This window comes from Oryza glaberrima, chromosome 9, assembly GCF_000147395.1.
Source record: "Oryza glaberrima chromosome 9, OglaRS2, whole genome shotgun sequence".
Taxonomy (NCBI): domain Eukaryota; kingdom Viridiplantae; phylum Streptophyta; class Magnoliopsida; order Poales; family Poaceae; genus Oryza; species Oryza glaberrima.
In genome coordinates this window covers 21,622,120-21,648,789 of record NC_068334.1, presented here as the reverse complement: position 1 = coordinate 21,648,789, position 26,670 = coordinate 21,622,120, and the positions used below count along the sequence as shown (strand labels likewise).

Genomic DNA, 26,670 nt, shown 5'->3' with positions numbered 1-26,670 from the left:
TGACAGGAAAATCCCTCCGGCACGAAAAACGGAGCAGGCCATCAGCGTGTGATTAATTAAGTATAGCTATTTTTTTCAAAAAATAGATCAATATGAATTTTTCAAACCAACTTTTATATATAAACTTTTTTTAAAAACACACTATTTAACAGCTTGGGAAGCGCGCGCGAAAAAAACGAGGTGGCGGGAGTGGTTGCCCGTGGGAACGAGCGCACCCTTGGACTTGCAAAAATCCTTTGGAATTCATTCCAATGCCCCCAATCCATTGGATTTTAAGGGTGTGTTTAGTTCACGCCAAAATTAAAAGTTTGATTGAAATCGAAACGATGTGATAGAAAAGTTAGAAGTTTGTGTGTGCAGATAAGTTTTGATGTGATGGAAAAGTTAAAAGTTCGAAAAAAAAGTTTGTAACTAAACTCGGCCTAAGTTACTTTCTCCTATGGGAATTCCAAAGCAACATCACTCTTTCTCCCTCTTCTCTTACTCAATTTAAGTAACACGTAATCTAAAATATCCTATATTTTTCTTGTGAGCCATCCAAACACATATTTTTAGCAATCCCGTGACTACTTTTCATAGGATTCAACATGTCACGGCAATCCAATCGTATGTTTTGCTTTTGAATATATCCCGTTTTCCTACTCTTATGTTTTTAAAATCCTAATTTTTTTCATCCCCTCCAATCATGAATATATCTACGTTGCCATCCTCTCTTCACTATCGATTTTATTATATATATGTATGTTAGAAATATCACATCTGAATTGCGAGCGGGTTTTATTTTTTAAATACGGTACAAATGCAGACATTTAAAACACGCGTACACCCTACCTCTATAAGCACATTCAAAAGATTGAGCCGGTATACATTGAGATCGACGAAGTCACATTTAAAAGATTGAGCCGATATACATTGAGATCGATGAAGTCACCACAGACGTCTCAATGTCAAGGGCATGTCGGCTAACACTAAAAGAATATAGCCATAGGCCGTGTTTAGTTTCAAAGTTTTTCTTCAAACTTCCAACTTTTCCATCACATCAAAACTTTCCTACACACACAAACTTCCAACTTTTCTGTCACATTGTTCCAATTTCAAACAAACTTCCAATTTTAGCGTGAACTAAACACAGCCATAAATGTGCGAGTACCCATATAAGTCTAGGATTTAAATCCGGGTGGACTGATTCCATCATAAGAAACCTAACTAGATGAGTTTTGGTGATTTTATTTTTCACTTGAATAGTTTGATGAGTTGGTTAAGATATTGCAAGATGCAATATTACTGTTTCTAACTAACATGCCGTTAATAATTTTATAGAATTTAAGAAGAAAGTGATGTGATGCAGGACGATATGTGTTAGTTAGATACTGGAGTATATATATACTCCAGCTGCAATTTACTGGACGCGTCTACAGTGTAAATATATGTTGTACTTTTGCATCTGACCTACCCCTACTTAACCTACCGGGGCGGTCATTGATTGAGTGTATTGTTGAAAGAAGATTACTGCATACTCTCTCCGTCATTAAAAAAAAACTAACCTATTACCACATAAGATAATTAATCTGGATATATGGTTGTCCAGATTTATAGTCTTAGATGATGTCAAATCTTCATCTAGATTTTTTTTATAGAGGAAGTATGTTTGCATGTGGCTCTAATTAACAAGTACTTAATGATTAAAATGTGCATGTGCCGAGTATATGGAGAATAGTACGTATATACCGAATGAATTTATGTTGGAATTGCTGTGGACCAAGTGAGCAACAATTCGATCGATGATGATCGTCGAGTGTACTAGTAGTAGGTTAGTGGTGGCTGGGTCGTCACGTCATTGCATTGCAAAGTCCAAATATCACCCCATACACATATATAGACGGAGACGACCGACCGACCAGTGGATTTAGTCGCAAATGCGTGCTGTGAAGGATTCTAAAGTTGGATTTACTTTCCAGTCCAATTTCCAAGCTACCACGTTATTTATTTATTTATTTTCTCCGGCACCAAGTCGCAGTAAGAGTATGATTTAATGAATTATATGTGGAGTATGTGTAAAGTTTGACCTAGCTAATTAACGGGAATGAATTCCATTATGATATATATATATATATATATATATATATATATATATATATATATATATATATATATATAAGAGAGAGAGAGAGAGCAGTATTACTGTTTGTCAAATCTCATAATAAATAAATAAATAAAATAAAATGCCTTTGGCAAAAAAGAAAAAAAAAGGGGGTAAATTGGAATATAGGAAGTGGCCGGAAATCCGAAAAGAGAGAGAGGGGAAAGGGGGGAATCCACCTCGAAGATTCCTCGTCTCGCTTCGCTCTTGGCTCTTGACTACCCGCCGCCGCCGCCCAAACGACCAAACGACCTCCTCCTTGTTCGGACTTTGGAGCAAGCAAAAGCAATCGCAATTAGCAACACATCAATCAAATCCTTTGTTAGATTTGATGCGAGCGTCCTCCAATCCAAGATTAATTTCCATCTATTATTAGGGTACTCCTACGAAACAAGTAGCTAGCTATTAGTGAGTGAGTGGAGATTGAGAATTGGATGGGGATTCCGAATCCCAGCGACGAGGTGGTGCAAGTCCGGCACGGCGATGTCGCCGGCGAGCCAACCGTGGTGACCATTAGCTGCCCCGACAAGACGGGCCTCGGCTGCGACCTCTGCCGCCTTGTCCTCCTCTTCGGCCTCAACATCGTCAAGGGAGGTAAAATATATAACATTCCTCTAGTATTCCCTCTTCTTTCCTCATTATAGCAGTCCAAGAGAAGAGATTGGATTGGATTGGATTGTAGACATGAGCACTGATGGGAGGTGGTGCTACATCGTGCTGTGGGTGGTTGCAAGGCCCGGCCGCGCCATGGCAATGAGATGGGACCTCCTCAAGGACAGGTTGATCCAGCTCTGCCCTGTCGCCGCGCCATTCGGCCTCGACAACCACCACCTCGCCGCCGCTGGTCTCCACCACCACGACCACGATGCACCTGCCCCCTCTCCCAACATCTTCTTGCTCAAATTCTTCTGCTACGACCGTATGGGCCTCTTGCATGGTGGAGTACTCACTACCTTTTCTTTTCTTTTCATTTCTCTGCCCCATGGGTTTCCTTTTACTTTTTTGAGCCCTAATCTCACCACACAATGATGAATGAAATTACCAAGTTAGCAACCAATTCATATGCCCCAATCTCTTTGCAACAAACTGATTTACTAGTTTAGCCATAAACCTTTTCTTCAGCTTCATTTCTTCAAAATGTTGCTTCAATTCCTCACAAGACTTAGGAGCTCAGGATTACTAGCGAGCTAAGCCCTAAAAAAAATATTTAAGTGCTTCCAGTGAAGATATTTTACTAGAAAAAGGCCTAATTTGGAGCTGCTTGCTTCTGTGCTTTGCAGACGTGACACGAGTGCTGTGCGAACTGGAACTCACAATTCGTAGAGTGAAGGTCTCCACCACACCTGATGGGAGAGTGCTGGATCTTTTCTTCATCACAGATGCTAGGTCCACTTCTTATCTCCCCACACATCCTTTTCACTACTCCCATCCAGATTCTTTTGCTATAATTCCCAGAACAAAATATTATCTTTTCACAAATATCCCGCCATACTTTCTCTTAACCCTTGCAAAGTTGCTTATTGTTTGGTTCTGCCTCTCTACTGAAACTTACATGGTTGCTGATTATACACTTCTTCCTGAGGGATGTGCTATTCATTCTTCTAGGTAGGTAGTTATAGAGGAGTATCATTGCAATAGTATATACAACAGTATCTTGTTCATGTAGCAACTAGCTGTCATGTAACTGGGCCGGATTGGTATGCATATTGAGCTCAGGGCTGGCTAGGCCCAATCCGGCGACAAGCCGACCACTCCAGCCACTACAAAAGGAGCAGAGCCAACAAATGGGGAGGGAACATAACAGAACAGATGAAACTTGACTTCTTCCTTCCGATGCTCTCTCTTCTTCAACCTCTGTATCTCTCTTCTCTTCTCCAATCTCTAGCTATGTCTTCTTCTCCAACCTACTGCTGATTCTCAGTCTTGATTCCTTTTCCCCCATTTGTATCCTCAAATACTCATGTATCAAGTGTTGGAGGAAGAATTATTTGTTTGTGCAAGAATTCACTAAATCACATGGAGTGGGTTCGTAACACTAGCCTGACAGGGTGAATACATCCATTCTTCCTTTTTTCAGATAAATCTGGTTGACTAGGTAGGTAGGTGAGAAATTCAGTATTTTCCATCCAATTCACTGGCCCGTAAGCCTTTCAAATTTTGCCATCAGGACTGCGAATTTCTTCATTCCGTGCTACTTCCCTCAGTTTGAGTGTGTCATCCGTCTGTGTTCGCCTGTCAGCTGGCACTGCCACTCTTGCTAGGTGTAGCCGACACCTGCCATTGCCGCTCAGCCGGAAAACATTTTCCCCTCCACAAGAGACCAAATCTATGCAATCAGATCATCGAGAACCAGATCGCCATGGCTGAAAGGCTCAGAATCAACTCTGGAGGAGTTTATACTACGATTACCAAAGAAAAGCACAAAATTGAGAGCATGCTAGAACAAACAAGCACAAGAGAATGTACGGGACAGTGGCGTCCATCGGCGGGCAGGGAGCAGGAAACAAACTCCATCCCACCGAATTTCGCTTGACTTTCGCTTGACTTTGCCGCTGTTTTTCTGATCTAAAAGAATCCAAAGAAAAGGAGAAGGGGATCCTTGTTGGGAGCAGAGCCATCGCCATTGCCATGGCGCTGAACCGATTCACCCAATGGCTGAGGCCAGTGAGCATGGTGCATGTGGCGACGATGGACGAGCTCTCGAGTACCCTAGGAGCCAGCGCTGGCGAGCGCAGCTGTGGAACGCCGGGAACAGCCACTGCCACCATGGAAGCAGTCGTGCGGAGCCCACAGCAGAACGGCTGAGGAAGGGCATTCGATATAGTTACCGTGCCATCTGACGGCAGTGGGTGCCTGTCCACTGGCAGGAGGAGCTGTCGCTGGAGGCTAGAGCTGCAGACGGACGACGACCCCCAAGAGCTGCTTCACGGTCCTCGTGCGGTGTTACTGTTGGGATGCCCGAGGCAAGGGGCCAGCGGGCTGAACGGCAACACCAGCGATGGGGTGAACAGATGGACGTGTCAGCAGGCAGACGGACGGACGGACAAACTTAGACAGACGACGCGCTCGAACCGAAAGGAAGTGGCACGGAATGAAGAAATTCGCAGTCATGATGGTAAAATTGAAAGGCTTATAGATCAAATGGTAATTTCTTAAAGGGCGGCAAATTGGATGGCAAATACTGTTACAAAGGATCTTCAGTTTGGTGCAATTTATGTTCAGCAAGTTCTATCATGTGAAGTATAATCTCCATGCCTGGAACAGTGCTGAATGCTTTATCTGTTTCTGTACAGTAAAATGGGGCTTGGTTGTAAGCCCTTTGTTTGTGCAAAATAATCTTCACGTCCTTTTTATGTAATGTAAATGATCAAAACTCTCATGCATGTTATATCTTACGACGTTTGCAATGACCTCAGGGAACTTCTACATACAAAGAGCAGAAGGGAAGAGACCTATGACAAACTTCAGAGTGTTTTAGGTGACTCCTTGACAAGCTGTGAAATAGAATCTGCTACGGAGGAAATGTCCTCTTGCCTCCAAGCTTCTACTTTGTTGCCACATTCTGCGGTGGAAGAGATGTTTAACGTAGAGGTTGTCGAGGAGCAATCCAGGTCTTGTGGTGGTTTGTCAGTTGCAATGGACAACTCTCTTAGTCCTGCGCACACTCTTATTCAGATCCAGTGTGGTGACCATAAAGGCCTCATATATGACATCATGAGAACACTCAAGGACTGTAACATCCAGGTAACCACAAGAGAAGAATGATTTGGTTCGAAGATACCAAGTTTTGTTGGCTTTTTTTTTGGAATAGTATGTATGAAGAATGTTCAATTTTGGTTTCAGATTTCGTATGGACGATTCTATGCCAGCCAGAATGGGAGCTGTGAGGTAGATTTGTTTGCTGTGCAATCAGATGGGAAGAAAATAGTTGACCAGCACAAGCAAAGAGCGCTGTGTTGTCGGCTGAGAACAGAGCTCCACCGTCCGCTGCGCGTGGCATTGGTAAACAGAGGCCCTGACACGGAACTGCTGGTGGCTAACCCAGTGGAGGTGTCGGGCAAGGGTAGACCGCTGGTGTTCTACGACATCACCCTTGCTCTCAAGAAGCTTCACAAACGGATCTTCTTGGTACGCATTTCAACTTACTACTGTATCTGTATAACTTGTATAACTTGCTTGCATTTGTGCCTTGAGTCCTTTACCATCGATTGATTGACGACACCTGTTGCATGCATGTAGGCTGAGATTGGTCGGCATGTGGTGGGTGATAGGGAATGGGAGGTTTACAGGGTGCACCTTGGTGAGGGAGATCATTCTTCATTGCGGAGCAAGATTGTTGATGGAGTCACCAACATGCTCATGGGCTGGGACGACACTCCTCCATCCTAATCCTACTAGTAGTAGTTCTAGTTAGTTTTTTTATGGAACACACGTCCTTTGCCTTGTACATAGTTGGTAGTGGCTGCTGTAAATTGTGTGCCTTGTTAAGTCGTTCGTGGTAGAATGCGTTGGCAGTAGCTAGCTTTGACTAATCAATCAGCAGCTAATTTCAGTCTGTTTAGTTAGGGAGCACTCCCCTCTAGTTGTATCACTATCAAAACTGAATAGTGCTCAAGTTATCTAACAGGAGGAAATGCTTACTCCTAATTACTAAAGTGGTAGTGCCCGCAATTAGTAAGCAAGCCAGTGAACCAATTGAATGCATTCATTCAATAGCCTTGTTGGCAAATGAATCAGGAGTAAATCTCAAGGTTAAGGCCAATATTCAATGGAGCTTTGGTTTTGAGTAGAGAGTTGACTGGTCGTATAGCTGAGGGCCAACATGCACGACACTGGTCTCTTGTCCAAACACTTGACATATGGCGCATTGGAATGATGGGGCCAGGCTCTTGTTTACTCGGGATGGGACGGGAGTACTCCACTCCACTGGCAACAGTGGTTGCCAAGTCCAAGGCAGGGCAGCTGGTGTAGTAGAGAGAGGGGTGGAATCGTGCAGAAGTTACCACGTCATTCCTGGGCGGCTGCCGCGTGTTCACCCGTATGTGACGTGCCGCGCCCCCGCGTCGCCATGGACATGGAAATGGTTTGCAGCTTCAACCCATAAATGAAAGGAAAGGAGAGGAGCTTTGGTAAATAATCCACTGACTTGAAGCAAAACCCAAATAAGCCACAGGTTGACGTAGGTAAATGGCTCCGAAGCAGAAGGAGGCGGCGAACAAGAAGAAGAAGGAGGTGGCAGTGTTGGTGAAGACCAAGACCAAGGTGGTGCAGGAGACCGTGCAGGTGCAGCTCACCACCACCACCGCGGAGCTGGAGCTGGAGCCCACTGTCACTGTGCAGGTGGACGGCAACAAGACGGGTGCAGCTGCAGATGAGACGCCGCCGGTGGTGCCGCTGCAGAGCCAAGAGACGCAGGACCCCAACGAGCCCAAGGCGGCGGCAGCGAAGAAGAAGAAGCGCGCGGGGCATGGAAGAAAAAGGAGTAGAAGGAGGAGAGGCGGTGCATTGGAGTATGGCGGGTACAAGAGGTACGTGTGGCGCGTGCTGAAGCAGGTGCACCCTGACTTGGGCGCCTCCGCCCAAACCATGGACGTCCTCGACATGATGATGGCCGACATGTTCGAGCGCCTCGCCGACGAGGCCTCTCGCCTCTCCAAGCTCTCCGGCCGCCTCACCCTCACCTCCCGTGAGGTTCAGTCCGCCGTCCGCCTCGTCCTCCCCGCCGACCTCGCCAACCACGCCATCTCCGAGGGCACCAAGGCCATCTCCAACTACCTTTCCTAAGCTAGCTAGTCTCTGTTTCCCTTCTTTTAATTGCTCCAGTTTGCTTAGCTCAACAGAGTATGTACGTAGGATCGATTAAGTGCAGGGGATTTGAAGCTTTAGTTGTAGCCTCTGTACAGAGCTACTTGTAGATCAGTCTGTAATCTCCCTTGCTAGCTGATGTGATTGTGATGTCCAGTCAGTACTAGTACCTGTTTGCTGCTTAATTACCGTCCTAACAATATATAATTTGGATTATTTTTCAGCAAATTAATTAATTAAATCACTGCACGTACACACATGCTTGTACAGTGATGGATTCCGTGCTAGCTTAACACTACAGTTGCAACCAGGGTGGATATGTTTGTATAGGAACTAGCTAGAAGGGACGACGTACTCTTAATTTGGCGACTAGTATTAGATAGAGAGTCCGTACGTCCAGCTAATTAATTTAGTTGCTGGGTTGGGTCAGTCCGGAAGAAGAAATGGTGTTGATCCTGCGGGAGTGGAGGAAGGACTTGTGGTTGCCCTCTGCGGAGGCGAGGTAGGCAAGGAACGCGGCCATGTCGGTGTCCATGTACCGCCGCGGCCTGCCCCGCTGCTCGTCCACCAGCTCCGCCGCCGGCCCGATCACACGCTCCGCCGCCAGGCTGTGCAGCGACGCCACCGACACGCGCGCCCGCCGACCGTTCACGCGCACACGGTGCAGCACGCTCCGGTACAGCCCGTTGCTCAGTATCTCCAGGTGGTCGCCCACGTTCACCACCACCGCGCCGGGAAGCGGCTCCACCACCGCCCACCCGCCGCCGTCGCCGTAGCTCACCTCCAGCCCTCTCACCTCGTCCTGCAGGAGGATGGTTAGCAGGCCGTAGTCGGAGTGCGGCGGCATGCCCAGCGTCAGCTCCGGCTCCGGGCACGCCGGGAAGCAGTTGACCATCATCATCTGCGACCCGGCGTCGCACTCCTCCAGCAGCTGGCGGCGGCACCGCACGATGCCCAGCGCATCCAGCGCTGCCTCCATGAGCTCCCGGAACAGCCTCTGGCACGCCGTGGCGTACGCCGCGGCGGCCGGCCTGAGGTCGTCGGGGGCGTCGGGCCAGGAGGGGAGGACGTCGGCGAGGCGGCGCGTGTCGCGGATGAGTAGCTTGAGGAAGTCGCGCCAGGAGAGGACGGCGTCGTTGAGCTGGTTGAAGCTGGTGCCGTAGCGGACGGCGGCGCGGATGTCGGCGGACATGTAGCGCTTACGGGCGGGCAGGGGAAGGTCGAAGAAGAAGCGGCGAGCGGCGTACAGCATGGCGTCGGGGGGCACGCCGTGGTTGAGAAGCTGGAAGAAGCCGTAGTCCCGGCAGGCGGCGTGGAGCGCGGCGAGCTGACAGGGGTCTCGAGCACGGAGGGCGGCAAGGTCGACGACGGGGAGCAGAGCAGGTGGTGTGACGTAGCGGGCGGGGCGGTCGGCGGGCGGGAGGACGTAGCGGGCGGGCAGGGTGATGATGCCGCTGTCGCACAGCTGCCGGACGCCCAGCTCCCACTCCGACGAGCCTGAGCCTTCGCCGATGTTGGCTTCCTCTGCTCTCTCCAGGATGGCCATTAACTAGGTCCGTCTAAATTAAATTAGGGTGGGAGTAGATGATTAAAAGTGGGAGTGCGTCTGGCTTGCTTAACAAGTCATTGATTAGCCGCGTATATTTATAGCCGTCCACCCGGAGCAAATGAAATCATCTTTTCCTTAATTCCCCACTTCTCCCTCCTCTTCCCCTCGATCATCTCTCCCTTCTAATCCCACAGGACGGCTATATATGGGGAAACTATTCTAATTTTTCGAGGGGATGTTTTCTCATTTACCTAAAAACCATCTAAACGGTTATACATTCATACAACAAATATATATAACTCCACAAAATCTTGAGTCCAAACTCAACTCATACGTCAAGATATTAAAAAAAAGACAAATTCAGCCTATGAATAGTAGTGTACTGTTTATATCTAAATTTGTCTTTATTGTTTCTCGATGTGTAGATCTAATTTGAACTTGAATTTTGGTGGACTAGTAGGTATCATTATACTATACATTGTCAATTTTTTTTAGAATTTTTCACAACTATTTGCATCAAATTTGAAAGAAAAAGGTATACGAGGGGATATCTCCTCGAGGGATTAGAATCCGCTCCTCCATATATGAACTTTAGCTGAGAAATGCCCAGGGGTCTTCCGGTTAGCTCCACAAGGTGGTGGGCTAGACGATCTAAGTTCGAAGCCTCACCCATTCTAATTATTTGATATTAGATCCTTCCCTAATATTTGTGTCATAGATGAACTTTAGCACTGTGGTTATCGCCTTTTTAAAGTTCATGCAATTGTTAAAGCTATTAATCTTAGAAAATCTTGTAAATTCCTAACATTATACAATTCAATTTGTGGTTCAGTCACCCACCTCTTCCTTCTTTCTTCTCCGGTAAACTCCTGGGTTCGAGGTGGATGTAGGGAGAGGAAAAGAGGGGAAAATCGCCAGGCTTAAAGGGATGGATGTAGGAGGCGGTGGCCCGATGATGGGAAGTGGATATAAGCCCGCGTTTGCGGCGGGGCAAATTGAAGCTTGTGATTAGGAGGCAGCAACTGGTGGTGGCGGATCTAGCAACGTGAAGCTGTCGAGGCTAGGAGACTCACCACCACCAACTTAGGGAAGAGTATAGGGAGGGGGTTACATGTGTCATTGACCCCTTCTGGTCAACCGGCGAGGCCGGGAGGCATCGCATGGAGGTGCATGAGCTCACAACTCACTAATTGGGGTGACGTAGGGAGTGACGAGAGGGGAGAGGAAGGGTTAGGGCTAAAGGCACGGTCCATAATTATCAATATTTGTTAGGTGTTTTATGTAAATACCCTAAAGTTAAATGTCTCATTGAAGGGGATAGTCATTTTCAAAGATCATTCCCCAAACTAAACATCTTGAAAAACGGGTTTGCCCAAACCGGACCCATCTAGCCCCTCAAACCAAACATATACTTAAAAAGGTTGGGTCAACACATCATGACATTGATGAAATCACTATATATATCTCACGGTTAATGTAACATATCACCAACATGAAATAAAAATTAATTTTGACCAACAATACACGGAGAAATCCATTCACATTCTACAAAGCATTTCTTGTCACTCAAATATATCTATACTTATCTTAGTAAAAGATATGCTACCATCATCCCAACTACCATACAAGGCCCACAAAAAGTGAGGGAAGGCTTTACATTTTTCCTATATATCCACACAATCTAAGATCCTACATGCACATGAAAAATATGTTAGTCGACCCTTATTATAAAATTTTTCATCACTCCATGACATATTAGACAATAGAAATAACTTCTTTTAGAGGCTTTAAAAACATATAGAATGAACTTTTTTTTTAAAAAAAAGAAGATCCATTGCAACACCACGGGCATTAGGCATTACGCTAGTTGATTAAAATTTCTAAAAAAATATTATGTTATATATCATTGCTCTATGAAAATGGAAGACTATATTGGAATATTTGATCTACACGTTTAGAAAGAACATAAATCTGGGACTATGAATAAGGTACATACTTTTTAAACCAAGTTAATCTGATTTTGGGACAAATAATTTGTGGGACAGCATATACTAAGAGAAGCCAATGCATATGGTCAAAGTTATTAAATACTAGAGAGATCATGTCAATCAATTATGTACTCCCTCCATCTTAGATTAGTGTGCTCCTTTTAAACTAGAGAAGTATATTTATTTTAGGACGAAGGAGTCTAATTTCACCCATATGTTAAAATCAATTTCTTATGGTCTAGCCCGATGTAAGTCCGAAACCTAACATATGTGCTCGTATTTTCTTATGACTTTATCTTTGAACTCTTGCCAGGACGTGTCAACGTGGGTGTGTAGCGGGCGTAAAAGTGTGGTACGTGCATGTGCCCTTTTTTTAAAAAAATGAAGATGGATGAAGTAAATGTCAGTTAATTACATTTCAGCGCATATACTTCTTTGATTTGGTTTGATATACTTTGGGAGTTAGGGCACGGTACGACTCAGAGAAAGGTGCTTAAATTGCTACTTGATATGTTAATATTAATTTAGAAACAAGAATAAGTTCTAGCATGATCTGAGATGGATTTGCATGCATCATATTCAGTGGGCTTAATCTATCATGCCTGCAGCATCTCTGCATGGTGCTTGATCATCAGTAATTACTAATTATTATCAACAATTCGATATATTGGAATCTGTTTTTTATTATATGGAATGTACTCCCGGACAGACCACAAATGTTGGGCCTAGATTTATTGACACTATATTTATTCAGTGTTGATTCACACTAAATTCCGCACTAGCACTATAATAATAATACAATAAGAATATACTGTATATATGGGCTACCGATTGATCGGTCATTAATTTAGTGCTTCCAAATTAAAATGCATGCGTGCTGTCCTGGATATCTATCTCTAGCAAAGTAGATTAGTAGAGTAGCAAAGCATATGCATATGCATGATTTTGCCTCAGCTAGGCTTCCGACCAGACATGACTTAACCATGACCTAACCGCACGAAATATTCTACACATGCACGAATTAAGCTCCCTGACTTTTTTATATGCCATTCCTAGCTGCTGCTACTAGCTACTCCCTCCATCTCAAAATATAAACATTTTTAGCTATGAATCTGGACAAATGTAAGCAGGTACTTCCTTCATCTCCAAAATATAGGCCAGTTCCCAAAAAAAATTCCCAAAAACATCACATTAAATCTTTTAACATATGCATGGAGCATTAAATATAGATTAAAAAACTAATTACACAGTTAGGTGGGAAATTACGAGACGAATCTTTTGAGCCTAATTAATCCATAATTAGCCATAAATGCTACAGTAACCCACATGTGCTAATGATGGATTAATTAAGCTCAAAATATTAGTCTTGCGGTTTCCAGGTGAGTTATGAAATTAGTTCATTCATTCGTGTCCGAAAACCCCTTCCGACATCTAGTCAAACATCCTACGTGACACCAAAAATTTTCTTTTCGCGAACTAAACTAGCCCATAGTAATTTTTAGCATTTAAATTCTATTTTAAAAATATAGTTATTTCGTTACCTAACATTTTATCTCAACCAATTACAACTATGGCTGATATAAATTTTTCAGCTATTTACTCTTTTTAATCAATCACGTTATTTCTTATTTAGTCTCACGTAGTTTCTTAGTACCTATGTTTTGCTTTAAAAATACTTATATTTTAGCACTGAGGAAGTAGTAGCCACACTGGCATCCACGCCTTGATCTTTTTTAGATAATGGAAATGGATTACATTTCCGGCTTCTGTCATAAGACACACAGCCATAAGTTTAATAGTAATAAAAAGGTAATATAAAAGTAAATCAAAATGAGAAATAAGGTGATGGGACAAATCCCCAACTCCTCTCTATTATTGACTAGCGTTAAACCACATAAAATATTTTAGCTAGCAATTCTTATGGAACTACGCCACCCATAGTGGAATAAGAGATCCTTGGCCAGCGATTTCAAGAGTGTAGCACCATTGCGCATAGTATCCTGCTCCTCCTGTGGTAGCATTGTAGACCAAAAGTGGAGCCAGTAGGAAGACATAAAGATAATCTGCATAGGGTTAGATAATTGTTTACCATTAAAAACTTTATCATTGCGACAACGCCAAATTGACCAACATACAGCACTAGCTCCAATTAGAATCATCTTCTTAATGGACCTAGATACCCCTCTAAGCCAATTACTGAAAATGTTTTTGGCATTACGGGGTGGGGGATATTAAAAGCAAAAAACACACATCTCCAAACAAACTAAGTAACATGACACTCAAAGAAAAGATGTTGGATTGTCTCTTGTGCATAGCAGAAAGAACAATGTTTGTCTCCCCCCATTTTCTTTTAGCCAGGTTATCTTTTGTTAGAATTACTTTCTTGTGAAGAAACCACATAAAGACCTTGATCTTTAGTGGAATTTTCAAGTCCCACAGAATTCTCTTTTTGATCCGAACATTACAGGTCATGATCGCGACATAAATAGATTTGATGGAAAATTGACCATTCTTATGGAGCGACCATACAAAGTAGTCCTTTTCATTTGACAGAGTTATATTAGCTAGACTGAGGATCAAATCGTTCCACTCGATTAGCTTTTGGCCAACAATAGCTCTTCTAAAAGAGATATTTAGCGGTGTTGTGCTCATGACCTCTGCACAGTAGACTGCTTCTTTCAAGCCACATTATATAATGTAGGGTATTGATCTTTGAAAGCACGCGATCCTAACCACGTGTCTTCCCAAAATCTTATGTTTGTCCCATTGCCACATTTAAAAGAACCAAACCTAAGAAATTGGTCTTTGACTTTCATTAAACCGGCCCAGAACTGAGAAATACCTATCTTGCTGGACATACCAGAAAGAGGTTTACCCTTTAAGTATTTATTTCGCAAAAGGTCTTGCCATAGGCCTTCACCATTAAACAACTAGAAAAGCCATTTGCTTAATAAGCAGCTATTTTTTATATCAAGCTTATGGACACCTAGTCCACCTTGATCTTTTGGTCGACATATCTTTTCCCACTTAGTTAGTCTATATTTTCTTTTACGGTTATCATTACTCCAAAAAAACGTGACCTAAAGTAATCCAGTCTTTGAAGCACACCTCGTGGAATTTCAAAGAAGGATAACATAAACAAGGGAAGGCTCGAAAGAACTGAGTTTAGAAAGGCCAATCTCCCACCATATGACATGTTTTTGCCTTTCCATGTGCTGAGTTTCCTCTCAAATCTATCTTCAACTCCTTTCCAATCAACATTTCGGAGTTTCTGATAATGAATAGGAATACCAAGATATCTAAACGGGAAAGATCCAGAATTACAACCAAATAGTTATCTATATTGATCCTCCACTTCCTTGGCTTTTCCAAAACAAAAAATCTCACTTTTATGAAAGTTTATTTTCAGCCCTGAGAGCTGTTCGAACACACATAGGATGGCTTTCATATTTTTGGCCTGTTCAAGGTCATGATCTAGAAAAATTACTGTATCATCAGCATATTGTAGAATGGACAAACCATCGTCCACTAAATGTGGAATGACTCCTCTAATTTGACCATCGCCTTTAGCTCTCTCAATGAGAACCGCTAACATATCAACCACAATATTGAAAAATATAGGTGACATTGGATCCCCTTGTCGCAGGCCTTTGTGCGTTTGAAAATTATTACCCAAGTCATCATTGACTTTTATACGGACACTTCCTCCTTCAACCATTTTAGAAATCCAATGACACCATTGCTGAGAAAATCCATTCATGCGTAGTGTTTGTTGGAGGAATTGCCATTTGACTTTATCATAAGCCTTTTCAAAATCAATTTTGAAAATAACCCCATCCACGCCTTGATCTATCAAAGTATCGATCGATCCACAGTGCTTGATTAATTGACCGATGAATGCAAAGACAGCCGTGGCCCGTACTTGATTAATTAAGCTATACCTATATGATAGTGAGCACAGTGTAAATTAAGATGCTTAAAATTTACGGCAAAAAAAAACTATATGTACTGCAGGTACACACGCATGGATACTGGATAGATCACTGCCCTGTACGACTCGATTGGAATCTGTATTATCTGCATGGATGCAAATTAAGTCAAATAATCGTTCGCTGCTACGAATAGTACTAGTAGCTAGGTAGCAATTAAAAGGTTTCATGCCTGCGATGCACCGTGACTATATTGTCTTTTGCAACCGATCCATCGATGTTGAATACATATGCAAAGTCATGTGGTTTTGTCACCGACTTTTTCATATTCGTTTTACAGAGACCTCTCATGATCTTACATTCTTAAAATTCCAAAATTGCGTCGCAGTGGTCAGCTGGTAATTAAGAACAATACCGCATGTACAATTGCAAGATCTGTCAAATGAACCAAACACACGTCGCAATTAAGTCCTAGATTCAAATACTATTCGATAGCGGGGGCAGCGAATGAAGATGGGTCTCTTCAATTGTGGGAGCTTTAGATAGATGCAATGCACTGTTCGGTGACAGACAGACTGACAGAGAGTGATGGTGCAGCGCATACAATCTTGTGTCAACTGAATTGAATTGGAATGGATCGAATCGAATTTTGCAAGGCACGGATTAGGCCCTGTTTAGTTCCCAAAACAAAATTTTTTACGTTGTCACATTAAATATTTAGACACATGTATGGAGTATTAAATGTAGGGAAAAAAACAATTACACAGATTACGTGTAAATTATGAGACGAATCTTTTAAGCATAATTACACTATGATTTGACAATGTGGTGCTACAGTAAACATTTGCTAATGACAGATTAATTAGGCTTAATAAATTCATCTCGCGGTTTCTTGGTGGAATCTGTAATTTATTTTGTTATTGAACTACATTTAATACTTTAAATGTGTGTCCGTATATTTAATGTAACAACTAAATCTAAAAATTTTCCCCACATAAACAAGGCCTTAATATCAATTATCACTGCTATGTTATTAGGCAGACAGAGAGACAGGCTTTAATATTATTATTGATGGGCAACAAGTTGAGCAAGTTGTGTTTATGCTGTCGGTCGGACCCATTTCAACCAAAGTGATGCATGTTTGATAGATATGGAAAGCAGCCCGTTTTGGCTATGTCAAGTGTCCCAAAGATTTGCTTACTTAATTTCACCAATCATGCATTCATGCATGCACCTTCGTCATCGATCCAAGCATTGTCCTGCCCTGTCCTGCAATCTCGAAGACCTTGCTTGTTGGGGCATCAAAATCATCTCCCCGTACTCGAAAACACAGCAAAATCAACAGTCACCTTATCCAAACATTTGTCCTAACAGTGATATAGTACAAAAAAGAAATACAGAACAAACTACAGGTAGACATTTTACCTACCTGCAGTGCAGGCTGCATTTGGGTTGGGTGTCATATGGTTTGAAGGAAGGCTGAGCTGACACAACCCAGGAGCCCATATATACAAATGTAGTTCTTCTGGTTCAGCACCCAGAAACCACCTACTATGTGATACAGTACGTACTTTTACAACCGAAGCACATGCCTTTGCCTTCCAAAAGAAAGTTTTGCAACTTCAATCAGTAGCAAAAAGATCTGATGTAATCCCTTCTGCAGCACACCAACATGAACAGCTAAGTTTCCGTTTGCCAATGCAAAGGGTACATACTCTTTCTTACCCATATAACTTGGCAAAATAGTAGCAAGATCTAATCATCCTAGTTTTCGTTGCGCTGAAGCTGCTGAGCTCCAGCATAAGTAACTCCACTGTTACTGCCAGCTGCTTGTTGGGACGGCAGGGAAAGAAGCAGACCTTGCTGTGGTAGCTGAGCTCCATTATTCAAGTGAACTAAATTAACTGGTGGGGGTCGGCCCAGCAATCCTCGACTAAGCTGAGGAGCCACTGGCAACTGAAGCGATAAACTGTAGCCAAAACCAGAAGGGATAATAACAAAAGGTGGCGTTGGCTTGTGCGCACACTGAGTACTAGCCTTAGCCTGGGTGGGATGTCGATGTACAACCTGAGGAGCTTCAGCAGTTGTAGAATTAGCATGCTGGTCTGATCCTACTAGGTGCACAGCATGCTTTCCCTTTCCGAGCCCATATCTGCTATCTGGACTCGTTTGTGGCTTGCGTTTTCTCTTGCCACGCTTCAAACGAGGTTTACTGACTAGCTCATCTGGTTTAAGGCATCCAAACAGAAGGGTCTTTAGCTTTGATGTATCTAGTTTACCCCTCATGAAATCTAACAAGTTCAAAGCACAATCTCGAAGACATCTGCAAATCTTCTGCATCTCCTTTTTCCCAACTGACCTAGCAAAATTTTGTGACCGGTCCAAGAAATCTTCAACCTACATGAACAGGAGTAAAGGAAAATTCTTGTTGAGGGCATAATACTTAATTCAAAACAAATCTTACATTTAAATTGCCAATTCCTTTCTTCCAGGTCTTAGAGATCCATGATGCTTCAAAGTTGCTAGCGCATAGCCCATGCTCCCATAAGCTCTCCGCTGATAATAGCTGGAGAACAAAAGGCCAACTTTGTGACTTATTAGCGACCATAATAAACTATCACACAATGGTAATTAAGGTGGTACAATTGTAAAACAAGTTCAAGCTAATACAAGTGACCAAATAATTGTACACACAAAAATGTTAATTGCAATATTGGGGAAAAAACGTTGAAATTAATAGTGTGCAGTGTATTTTTCCGTGTAATGAAAATAGCTAAAAGCCCCCAAAGCACAAACAAACAAATACATCCTGCTAGAACGGGTACATTATGAGAATTTCTGGACGAGTATTATCTTGTTTGGGCTTGCCTAACCCAAAGTTCTTAAAGAAAATGATACAAGGAGAATCTGAGTTCAAAAGGAACCTAGGCACAGTAATGAACATTTAAATGAGTCAACAAATCACATTATTAATAAGGAAAGTAACTTAAACATAAAAGCTATATAAAAGTTATATCCCAAAGGAACTCACTTTACTGATCAACGATACAAACAGTTCAGCTACAGTTTCTTTATTTGTTCTCCCAAACCCCTTAAATGCCAACGTATTCCTCTCAACACTTTCAAAATCTGAACCATCTGCAAGGAATCTCATCATCAGCTCAGAGTGACTCAGTTGCTGCCAGCACATGAAAAAAAACAAAGATAAAAAATTATTTCAAAAACCTTTTAATAAGGCAGATAACGGGGGTAATATTGGAGGATCCCGGGTCTGCGCTGCACATTGCACCAATGGTAAGAAGATTCAACTTATACTTATTCATATAAAAAAGGAAAAGAAGTATTAAATGCCAAATGTTTGTTTTCTTAAGCATAGATCCAGTGAGTTACTAGTAAAACACCCAGTTTCATAAAGTTCGATGCAACAAACTCCAAAACGAATGTGTAAAAAGACTTCATCTGTTCAATTGAAATTCAACATAAACCCCTGGCATCATTCCTTGATATTATAAGGATATGAAAAACTTTTTAGTGAAAATCCTCTTTGTTTGCTAGACATATTGATTCAAATCCAATAGTTGAAACAAAATATGGGAAAACAACTAATCATCATATAATAGTCAAACAGTGCATTGTGAAATCCTCTGTACCTGCAAATGGAAAGCAACTAATGAAACTATTGACATGGAGCTCAGCGTTCGCTCTCTCGGGCTATTCACATCATGTATCTTAGCCCAGAACTTCACCTTCAAACACAAAAGAAAAAAGAACATTGTTATCACCTTGCATTTGTATAGTATATCTTTTTTTCTCGGGGGAGGGGATTACATTACCAGGTAACTTAGTATCTGAAACCTTGGATCAAGTGAAGAAATGAACTTAAAGATCATTGATCTTGTCATGCCATCTTTATTTTCAACCGTAATATCACACTCAATCCCAGTTCCCCGATCAATAACATTCACAATAGGCACCCTAGCAGTTACAACAGGCAGAACCCCACAGAAAATTCCATTCCCTGAAAATGTGAGTATATTACTGCAGTTGGAGATAGATGGGCTTAGAAAGATGCATAATTATAGCGGGCTATTTTTATGCTTTCTCTATTTGAAAAAAGAAAAAAAAAAGTGGCCAGGATGGTCCATTAGTGAAGTATATCAGTCGGCACACCCAGTGACTTTGTAAAGCTCCAATTTTCAGATAAGCTGATTTGAACTAATTATCCTATGATTACTTTTGAAGTGCACTTTTTTCACTTTTATGAGATTTAGTAGCAACTGAGGCTTAGTACATATAAACCATCTGCAATGTTGTCAGTTTTGATATCCTTTTTTTATCCCTGTATGAGCTATCGTTGCAATTGGAAGTAAGATCAGAAAACCAAGTGGCATGTCACAGGAAACGGGGTCGAAGGAAGCATTCCTTGACACCGGGGAATGCCGTCCCCATCCTGGAAACGTGGGTGCATTTTCATTCCCACCTTATAAAAACCTCTCACAAGTAGCATACCACGTTCCTCGATCCCATCGACCTGGGAACTTTGTGACTCATGCAAAGGAGCCTAATGATAAAAATTGGTGGACACGCAAAGTACTAGTGAATATTTAGAGATACTGTGCTCTAGGCAGTAGTTACTTTGATGAGAATATAGAACTTTGGTGAACTTCCTAATAGCAGAAATTTTTTTCTTGCGAGCATACTGATCGTCAGTATTAGCAGTAAAATTGACAGAGAGGTCCAGGTCACTTCTAGGGGTAAATAAATCCATTGTAAATGATCCAAATGCCTCCACGACTGGAAACCCATTATTGTTACCTGAAATGATTTGTTAAAGAGGATGGCCAATCAGCATGCTAGAGACAATGTTTAGCAACTAATCAAACTATCACTTTATAAAGAGTTGTTTTACAGTCATTGGGAGGTATTGACAGATATGGAGGCATATTCTAGATTTCTAGTGGTAAACAGTGGCCAAGTAGTGAAGTAGAGTATTGTGAAGAACATTAGTATAGGATAGTAGATGAACATTGGTATTAGAAACGATTACAGGGGTATGCAATAAGCAGATGAGTAAGGAAATGAAAGAAAAATGATGCCTCTTAGCATACCGAAGATTTGGTTTGCTATGTTGTTGAAGACATGAACCAAGGTAGTCCGTTGCTCGTAATCAAGTGGTTTTGGGCGCAGCATAGTATACACCTGAAGAAGCAAATTATCGAGAATAGGAAGAAGAGTGCGATTGACTGACAGGGCTGCCAACTCCTCCGACTCGAGACATTCGGCATGCGCGCGTAACACTGAAGAGAAACAGGAAATCGAAATTAAAAGGAGAGCTAGCGCAAAATGCATGGAAGATGAATGGGAGCAGCAGCTAGTAGCCTAGTACCGTACCTTGGGGATCCCATGCGCTTACCTCACTGTCACTGGACCTAGGTGGAGCACCAACAATCAAATCAAAGAGGAAAACATATGAGATCCAGTGGAGTATGATATTCCCAGCCCCAGCGAGCGGGAAGGAATAACACGGGATTGGATTGGAGTAGAGGACGCCAACTAACTCTGTGCTTTCGGAGGAAGATGATGGCATGGAGAAGACCGCCGGCGGAGATGGTGGCGGGGATCGAGTAGTGTCCTCTCCTGTCATGTGGGTCCTACAAGTCAGTCTCGCTCACTGCTGGAATACTGACTACTCGCGCAACTACTCCTGTCAACTCCTCCGACGCCCCGCCGCGCTCCCCAACTTGTCGCCCCCGGCCCCGCAGAGGACCGGCGGATGAGCAGGGATCCCGTACCACCCGACTAGGCCGCTGGGTGACGAGCGACGAGGGATGACGGGTGGTTGAGGAATGGGCGTTGCTACCACCGCCGCCCCCGCCGCTGCGCTGTCCCTGGCCGCCGCCGCCGCTGCCGTCCGTGCGTGGCCGCCGGTGGACTGGGTGGGGTGGGAAATGAAATGAGGATAACATGGGCTTTTTAGACTCGCAATATACTAGTAGTTATTATTAGTCTAATATACATCCTCCGGGGATCCACGGGTCAACCGCCCCCGATCCTACTCATGACCGGGAAATCAACACGCACCCGGCACCCCCCGGCCTCTTTCCTACTGATTAAATTCAACTGTTAGTAGTACAGTATTTGATAATCACGCTGATTAGCGTTAATCCTTAGGGTTCTTCCTACTACAAAACATGACAGACAGACAAACAACCGTCGTCAATCTAGCAATCTCAGATACCAATTAGAGCAAGGATAATAATAATATAGCACACTTCCTACTATTAGCCTATTTTAAAGCTAACATATATAATAAATAAGCTATAAGATTGTCTACAATTTTTTTCTCCTCTCCCTAGGTATTTATCTTGGAGATTGTGTTAAGTTAGCTCTTGCATAAGAGCCAACTCTCTTTTTTTTATTACATCTCTCATCCACACTAGTTAATTAAATCGCGCATTCGCGCGACTATGACATGTCCTTTTATGTATTAAAATTAGAACTAAATATTGGGATGTGGATTTTTATTTCTCGAGGGGATGTCCTCCTCTCATTGCTTGAAACATATCACTTCTAACAAATTCGATTTATACATATGGCCATAAAATATGTTGTATTTACAAAGGGCTAATTTGAGTTGTTTCAGCTTTAATATACGTGCGTAGATGCCACATCAAACTGGTTAATTAGCTGGTGAAAACAGCGGTTTTCTTTATCGTTAGTTGGAAGAAAAAAAATCAGCAGTAATGTAGGAGGCTGCTACTTTTTTTTCCTTGGAGATGGCCAGCAGGTGAGTACCACCGCCACATTGTTGCCACGTGTCTGTGTTTATTGCTCTGTGTTGGGAACCAGAGAAACGATCACACTCTTCTAGATCCTTCTCTTGCCTCTTAGCTTTTGATCAATCCAAGCCATCCCTCCTTAATCCAATGACTAATATAATGTTGTATACGTGGCTCAATGGCAGAGGGAATAAACATTCTACGTTCATATTATGATGATGATGATAAGCTTATAATAGGCTTGTAGTTCACTATTATACTTTCTCTTAACGTGATCACTCCAGTTTCATTCAACAAGCGAGGTCTATGCGTATTGTCTGCATCAAAATTACATGACAATGTGCAGGTAGGCGCATGCGGCCAGCATTTTATGTTGTACTAGACAGGAACATTAGTTCCCTCTTACTGTATCCCATCAATCAGTTTGTTCAAATGATCAGTTGTGAAATGAATTAGTAGCTGCCTCCGGTAATCCCAGTTCCCAAACAAAACACTTTCTGCCACCCCAAAACCATATATTACACCAAGGCAGACAAGCAGGGCCCCAATCTAACAAAACAATGGAACTCATCAGAGACAAAAGACACACAAGACAACACAGGCATAGGGCATAGCTAAAATTGAATATAATCATACATCCACTAACACCTACAAGCTCTAAGTAGGAAAAAGAAAAGAAAAAAACATTTCTTCTTCTTTATCTTCCTTTCTCTCTGTATCTACATGATGAAGTATGCTCGGATCACCTCAATTATGGGTGCACGGCACAGCGGGCATTTCCCTCCGCTTCGAACCAACTCATTCGCGCATTTTGAACATGTGCACATGTGCCCACATCTGATAGAAAGTCAACACCCCAACCCCCAACAAAGAGGCAAAACAAACCATCATTAGTACTGTTATACTGTATTAGAGAAGAACAAACTACATGGACCTATTATTCATTATTTCAGAAGAAAAGCATGAGTTCAAACCTGTACAAAAGAGAGTCAATCGGAGTATCACAGCATATACAGCACGTCCCTTTTCTCACATGGATCCATTTTGATCCATCGTCTATAGTTTCTTTACTTTCACCTGAGATACCAAATACAAAGCTTAGGTACAAGTCTGAGCCAATGCGACAAGCATCTAAGCATCAGGCGTTACAAAACTGCATATGACGAAACTTTATTGTATACCAAATTTATCGTTCCATGATAGATCCAAACTACCTAGCTAGATAACAACTTAGGTCAAAATTAATATAGCTTGACCGCACATCTCCCAGGACTTGACATGTTATTGACTGGAAGGAGTATAACAGCATTCGTTCTTGAGGAACCTTATTATCTTAGCTAAGTGACAATTTGAATTGTAAGGCGCGCCTCGCAACCTTGACAGTGTAAGCACTATGACGAAGAAACAACATCCACGTATCATATAAATATACTATGCATCAAAGTGATACACCAAGGGATAATCAAAGATTAATTTCAATGCTAAATTTTGTCTTGCTAGTGTTGTTAATAGATGAGTACTTTCCAGATGAGTTACTAACCTTGCTCCCCGATGAAGCGATTCAAGGCTGCAGAAACTTCCTGCCTTACAGATCGCTGTAACTCGAGCTGCATGTCCATACAAGCTTCCAACATTCTTTGCATATGACTCATGCCCTGCTGAAGCCTAGCCATATCAGCCCTTAAATCATTAATAGCCTCCCATTCCTGCAAATACAAACCAAAAGAAAATGAGCCTTTAACAACAAATATAGAAGCAACAGTGCACTATGCATGGAGGATAGAGAGGCTGAATGTGGCAACCTAATTTTAAAAAAAAGTGCAAGTCTCAATTAAAAATGGCATGTTGGCTTGGCCATTCAGAAAAAAAGAAATTGTGCACTTGGAACAAACTGAGGAAGATGAAAAGCTCACACATGTGACAAGAATAACATAGGTAATAACTTACAATATCAGAGCGATGTATGTTTTGTCTGATCCAGTTATTACGATGCAACTCCGAATGCCAAAGTGGCTGGCGAGGAGGTATAGGCGGAGGTGGAATCACTAAGGGAGGCCTAACAACATTATCATGAAGCTCCTGTTCCTCTTCATCTCTATGCTGCTCCTGGCTTTGCTCGGGTGAGTCAGGCGCAGGAGGTGCTCCTTCCAAATCCCAAGAGAGAGGAGCACGACCTTGCCTTTCAACATATGACCGGATAAGTCGGTCCAAATTTTCACGAAAAGCACTATGAAGAAGATTAGAAACACTCCTTCTGCAGAATTAACACTAATTCAGTATTTACGCTGAGAACTAAAGAAATATGTTGCAGAGACTTTCTTCATGAAAGAAATAAAAAAACCTGCTTAGGAGTTCCCTTAGTTCTGTACTGTACACATTATCATCATCAGCTGGGACAAACGTATTAGCTCTTCTAATAAGAGCAGAATCATGATCAATTGGTTGATCAGAGTTGTCATCATGCCAATTATCTGCAGTATCATTGGACTCATCATCATCATGCCACTCTTCATTTACTCCTTGGAAATGATCATCGCTGTGCCACTCGTTGTGTACTTCTGTAGGAATAAATGGATTACTGCCCTCATTCCACTCTCCACGAGATTGTTGAAGATCACTGTCATGCAGCTCTTCATTCTCCTCGGGAAGATGGCTATTGTCCTGCTGTTCTCCATGAGATTGAGGAGGAAGATTGTCACTAGCTAATTCATCATGTGATTCTGGAATATGTGCATCTTGACCACCTTCAACTTCGGTACCCTCATGAGATGAACCATTGTACGTATTTTCATGCCAATTTATTTCAGATTCCTCTCCAGTAATAGCATGGGAAAATTGTTCCCAATCTCTTCTCTCTTGTTCCAAATCATCCTGCCAACTCTCTGCTTGACTATGAGGTTCATACAGGCCTTCAGCAATACTAGGAGTATTGCTTCCAGATTCAGATACTGTCGCTGTACCTTCAATTTGCTGAAGACCAATATTCAGCCTTGTCCGTTGATGTCTCTCGAGATTATATTCAGAAGAAGAAGGGCTTGATTCAGTACGGCCATTTATAGAGAGCTCAACATTTTGAGCTGAAGAATCATCGGATTGGCTAACTGCATGACCCCTGACGACGTTCTCCAATCTGAAGCGGAACTCTTCTCTAGTTATTAAAAATAATAAGTATTGTTATTATATTTTATATCCCACAAAACTTAATGTATACAAGTAAATTATATCCATAAGTTGGTTTCAAGATGATGTGCTCAACAAAAACCATATGCTCTAATATCCATATCCAGTTGACAAGGTCATAATTACTCATTAGTTGTTCAGATATAGTCTAGAAGCTCTAATTGTACATTAACATAGGTAATCTGAGAAAAGATGCAACGTAAATAAGCAACATATAGCAATGGCGGCATGAATAGAAAGAATGAAGAGGTCTCATAAGAGGTAACACATGCAACCACCGAGCAGCTAAGGATATACTGACAATGACCTTGTAGGCCAATAATCACATGCATTCCAGAAGAGAAGTGGAAGACAAGCAGCAGCAGTAGTGCAGTAGCAAAAAGAAACACGCGAAGGCAGTGATAGTATAGCACAATGGAGTATGTATGTAGTGGGTAGAGAGAGACCTCAAACCAGAGACAGAATGACGCTGTCGTAGCTGGCCGAGCTCGGTGGCGGCGGTGGATGGTGGCCTTCTGTCGTCGTCACCATTGCGCAGAAACCTCCCCCGGAGTAGTGCCTGGTAGGGGAATCCGTAGATTAGATTAGATAGGGGCAAGGCAAATGGGGTCAACAAACAATAGAACTAATGGTATGGGGGATTGAGGAGCAGGGTACGTGGATTCGGTTGCGGTGGGGGAAGTCGGAGACGGCGCGGTGGTGGGAAAGGCGGTGGAGCTCGGCGTGTCGGTCGGCGGCCATGCGCATGACGAGCTCGAGGCGAGCCTGGCGGCCGCGGATCCGGAGGCGGGCGTGGTCGGGGGGCGGGTCGTCGTCGCGGTCGCGGTCGCGGGAGGCCATGTACATGTGGAGCGAGATCTGGGCGGGGCCGGGGTCGTCGGGCCAGCGGCGGGCGGCGCGGCGGACGGCGGAGGCGGAGGCGGGGTCGGGGGAGCCCTCGCGGCTGGATCCGTCCCAGTCCCAGTCGCTGTCGCTTTGGCGGCGGGTCATGAGGCGTGGCGGCGGCGGGAGGTCGGCCATCGTCGGCCGAGGAGGCGAGGAGGCATGGGTTCAGGATTCACAACTCCTCCATTTCTGAGTCTTCCTGACACTGCTGGAGACGACGACCACCACAATGGATTGGATTTGGATACACCACCACCACCAACAACAACAACAACAACAAGCCGATGCCCTCCGGCTCCGACGAGGAGAGTCCACTCCAACCCCTAGCTAAGCCTAAGCAAAGGAGTCCCCTCTCCCCTCCCCTCCCACCCAAAGCCTCTCGCCTCCGCTCCCTCCGATTGCTGTTTTTCCGCCC

At 43.1% G+C, this 26,670-nt stretch overlaps 4 protein-coding genes across 4 annotated transcripts; 2 read left to right on the top strand and 2 right to left on the bottom strand.

Moving 5' to 3' along the window:
- Nucleotides 1-2,291: 2,291 nt before the first annotated feature.
- LOC127784764 (ACT domain-containing protein ACR10) lies at nucleotides 2,292-6,834 on the top strand. The gene is made up of 6 exons (XM_052312132.1): nucleotides 2,292-2,734; nucleotides 2,823-3,077; nucleotides 3,421-3,526; nucleotides 5,557-5,884; nucleotides 5,984-6,268; nucleotides 6,380-6,834. Exons 1-6 carry the CDS (start codon nucleotides 2,575-2,577, stop codon nucleotides 6,527-6,529), a joined length of 1,284 nt encoding a protein of 427 aa, XP_052168092.1. The 5' UTR covers nucleotides 2,292-2,574; the 3' UTR covers nucleotides 6,530-6,834.
- A 264-nt stretch (nucleotides 6,835-7,098) lies between these two features.
- On the top strand, nucleotides 7,099-8,097 carry LOC127784766 (uncharacterized). Its single transcript, XM_052312135.1, has one exon. The coding sequence runs from the start codon at nucleotides 7,328-7,330 to the stop codon at nucleotides 7,922-7,924; it is 597 nt and encodes a 198-aa protein (XP_052168095.1). The 5' UTR covers nucleotides 7,099-7,327; the 3' UTR covers nucleotides 7,925-8,097.
- A 238-nt stretch (nucleotides 8,098-8,335) lies between these two features.
- LOC127784765 (probable 2-oxoglutarate-dependent dioxygenase SLC2) lies at nucleotides 8,336-9,594 on the bottom strand. Its single transcript, XM_052312133.1, has one exon. It carries the CDS (start codon nucleotides 9,489-9,491, stop codon nucleotides 8,355-8,357), a length of 1,137 nt encoding a protein of 378 aa, XP_052168093.1. The 5' UTR covers nucleotides 9,492-9,594; the 3' UTR covers nucleotides 8,336-8,354.
- Nucleotides 9,595-16,742: 7,148 nt separating this feature from the next.
- Nucleotides 16,743-26,670, bottom strand: LOC127783856 (uncharacterized). Its single transcript, XM_052311002.1, has 17 exons — nucleotides 26,028-26,670; nucleotides 25,817-25,929; nucleotides 24,532-25,338; nucleotides 24,138-24,444; nucleotides 23,731-23,896; nucleotides 23,165-23,267; nucleotides 22,914-23,027; nucleotides 20,970-21,074; nucleotides 20,803-20,840; nucleotides 20,520-20,708; nucleotides 20,047-20,226; nucleotides 19,245-19,429; nucleotides 19,062-19,157; nucleotides 18,637-18,682; nucleotides 18,443-18,549; nucleotides 17,876-17,977; nucleotides 16,743-17,808 (listed from the first exon to the last, which is right to left on the bottom strand). The coding sequence occupies exons 1-17, from the start codon at nucleotides 26,388-26,390 to the stop codon at nucleotides 17,176-17,178; spliced, it is 3,654 nt and encodes a 1,217-aa protein (XP_052166962.1). The 5' UTR covers nucleotides 26,391-26,670; the 3' UTR covers nucleotides 16,743-17,175.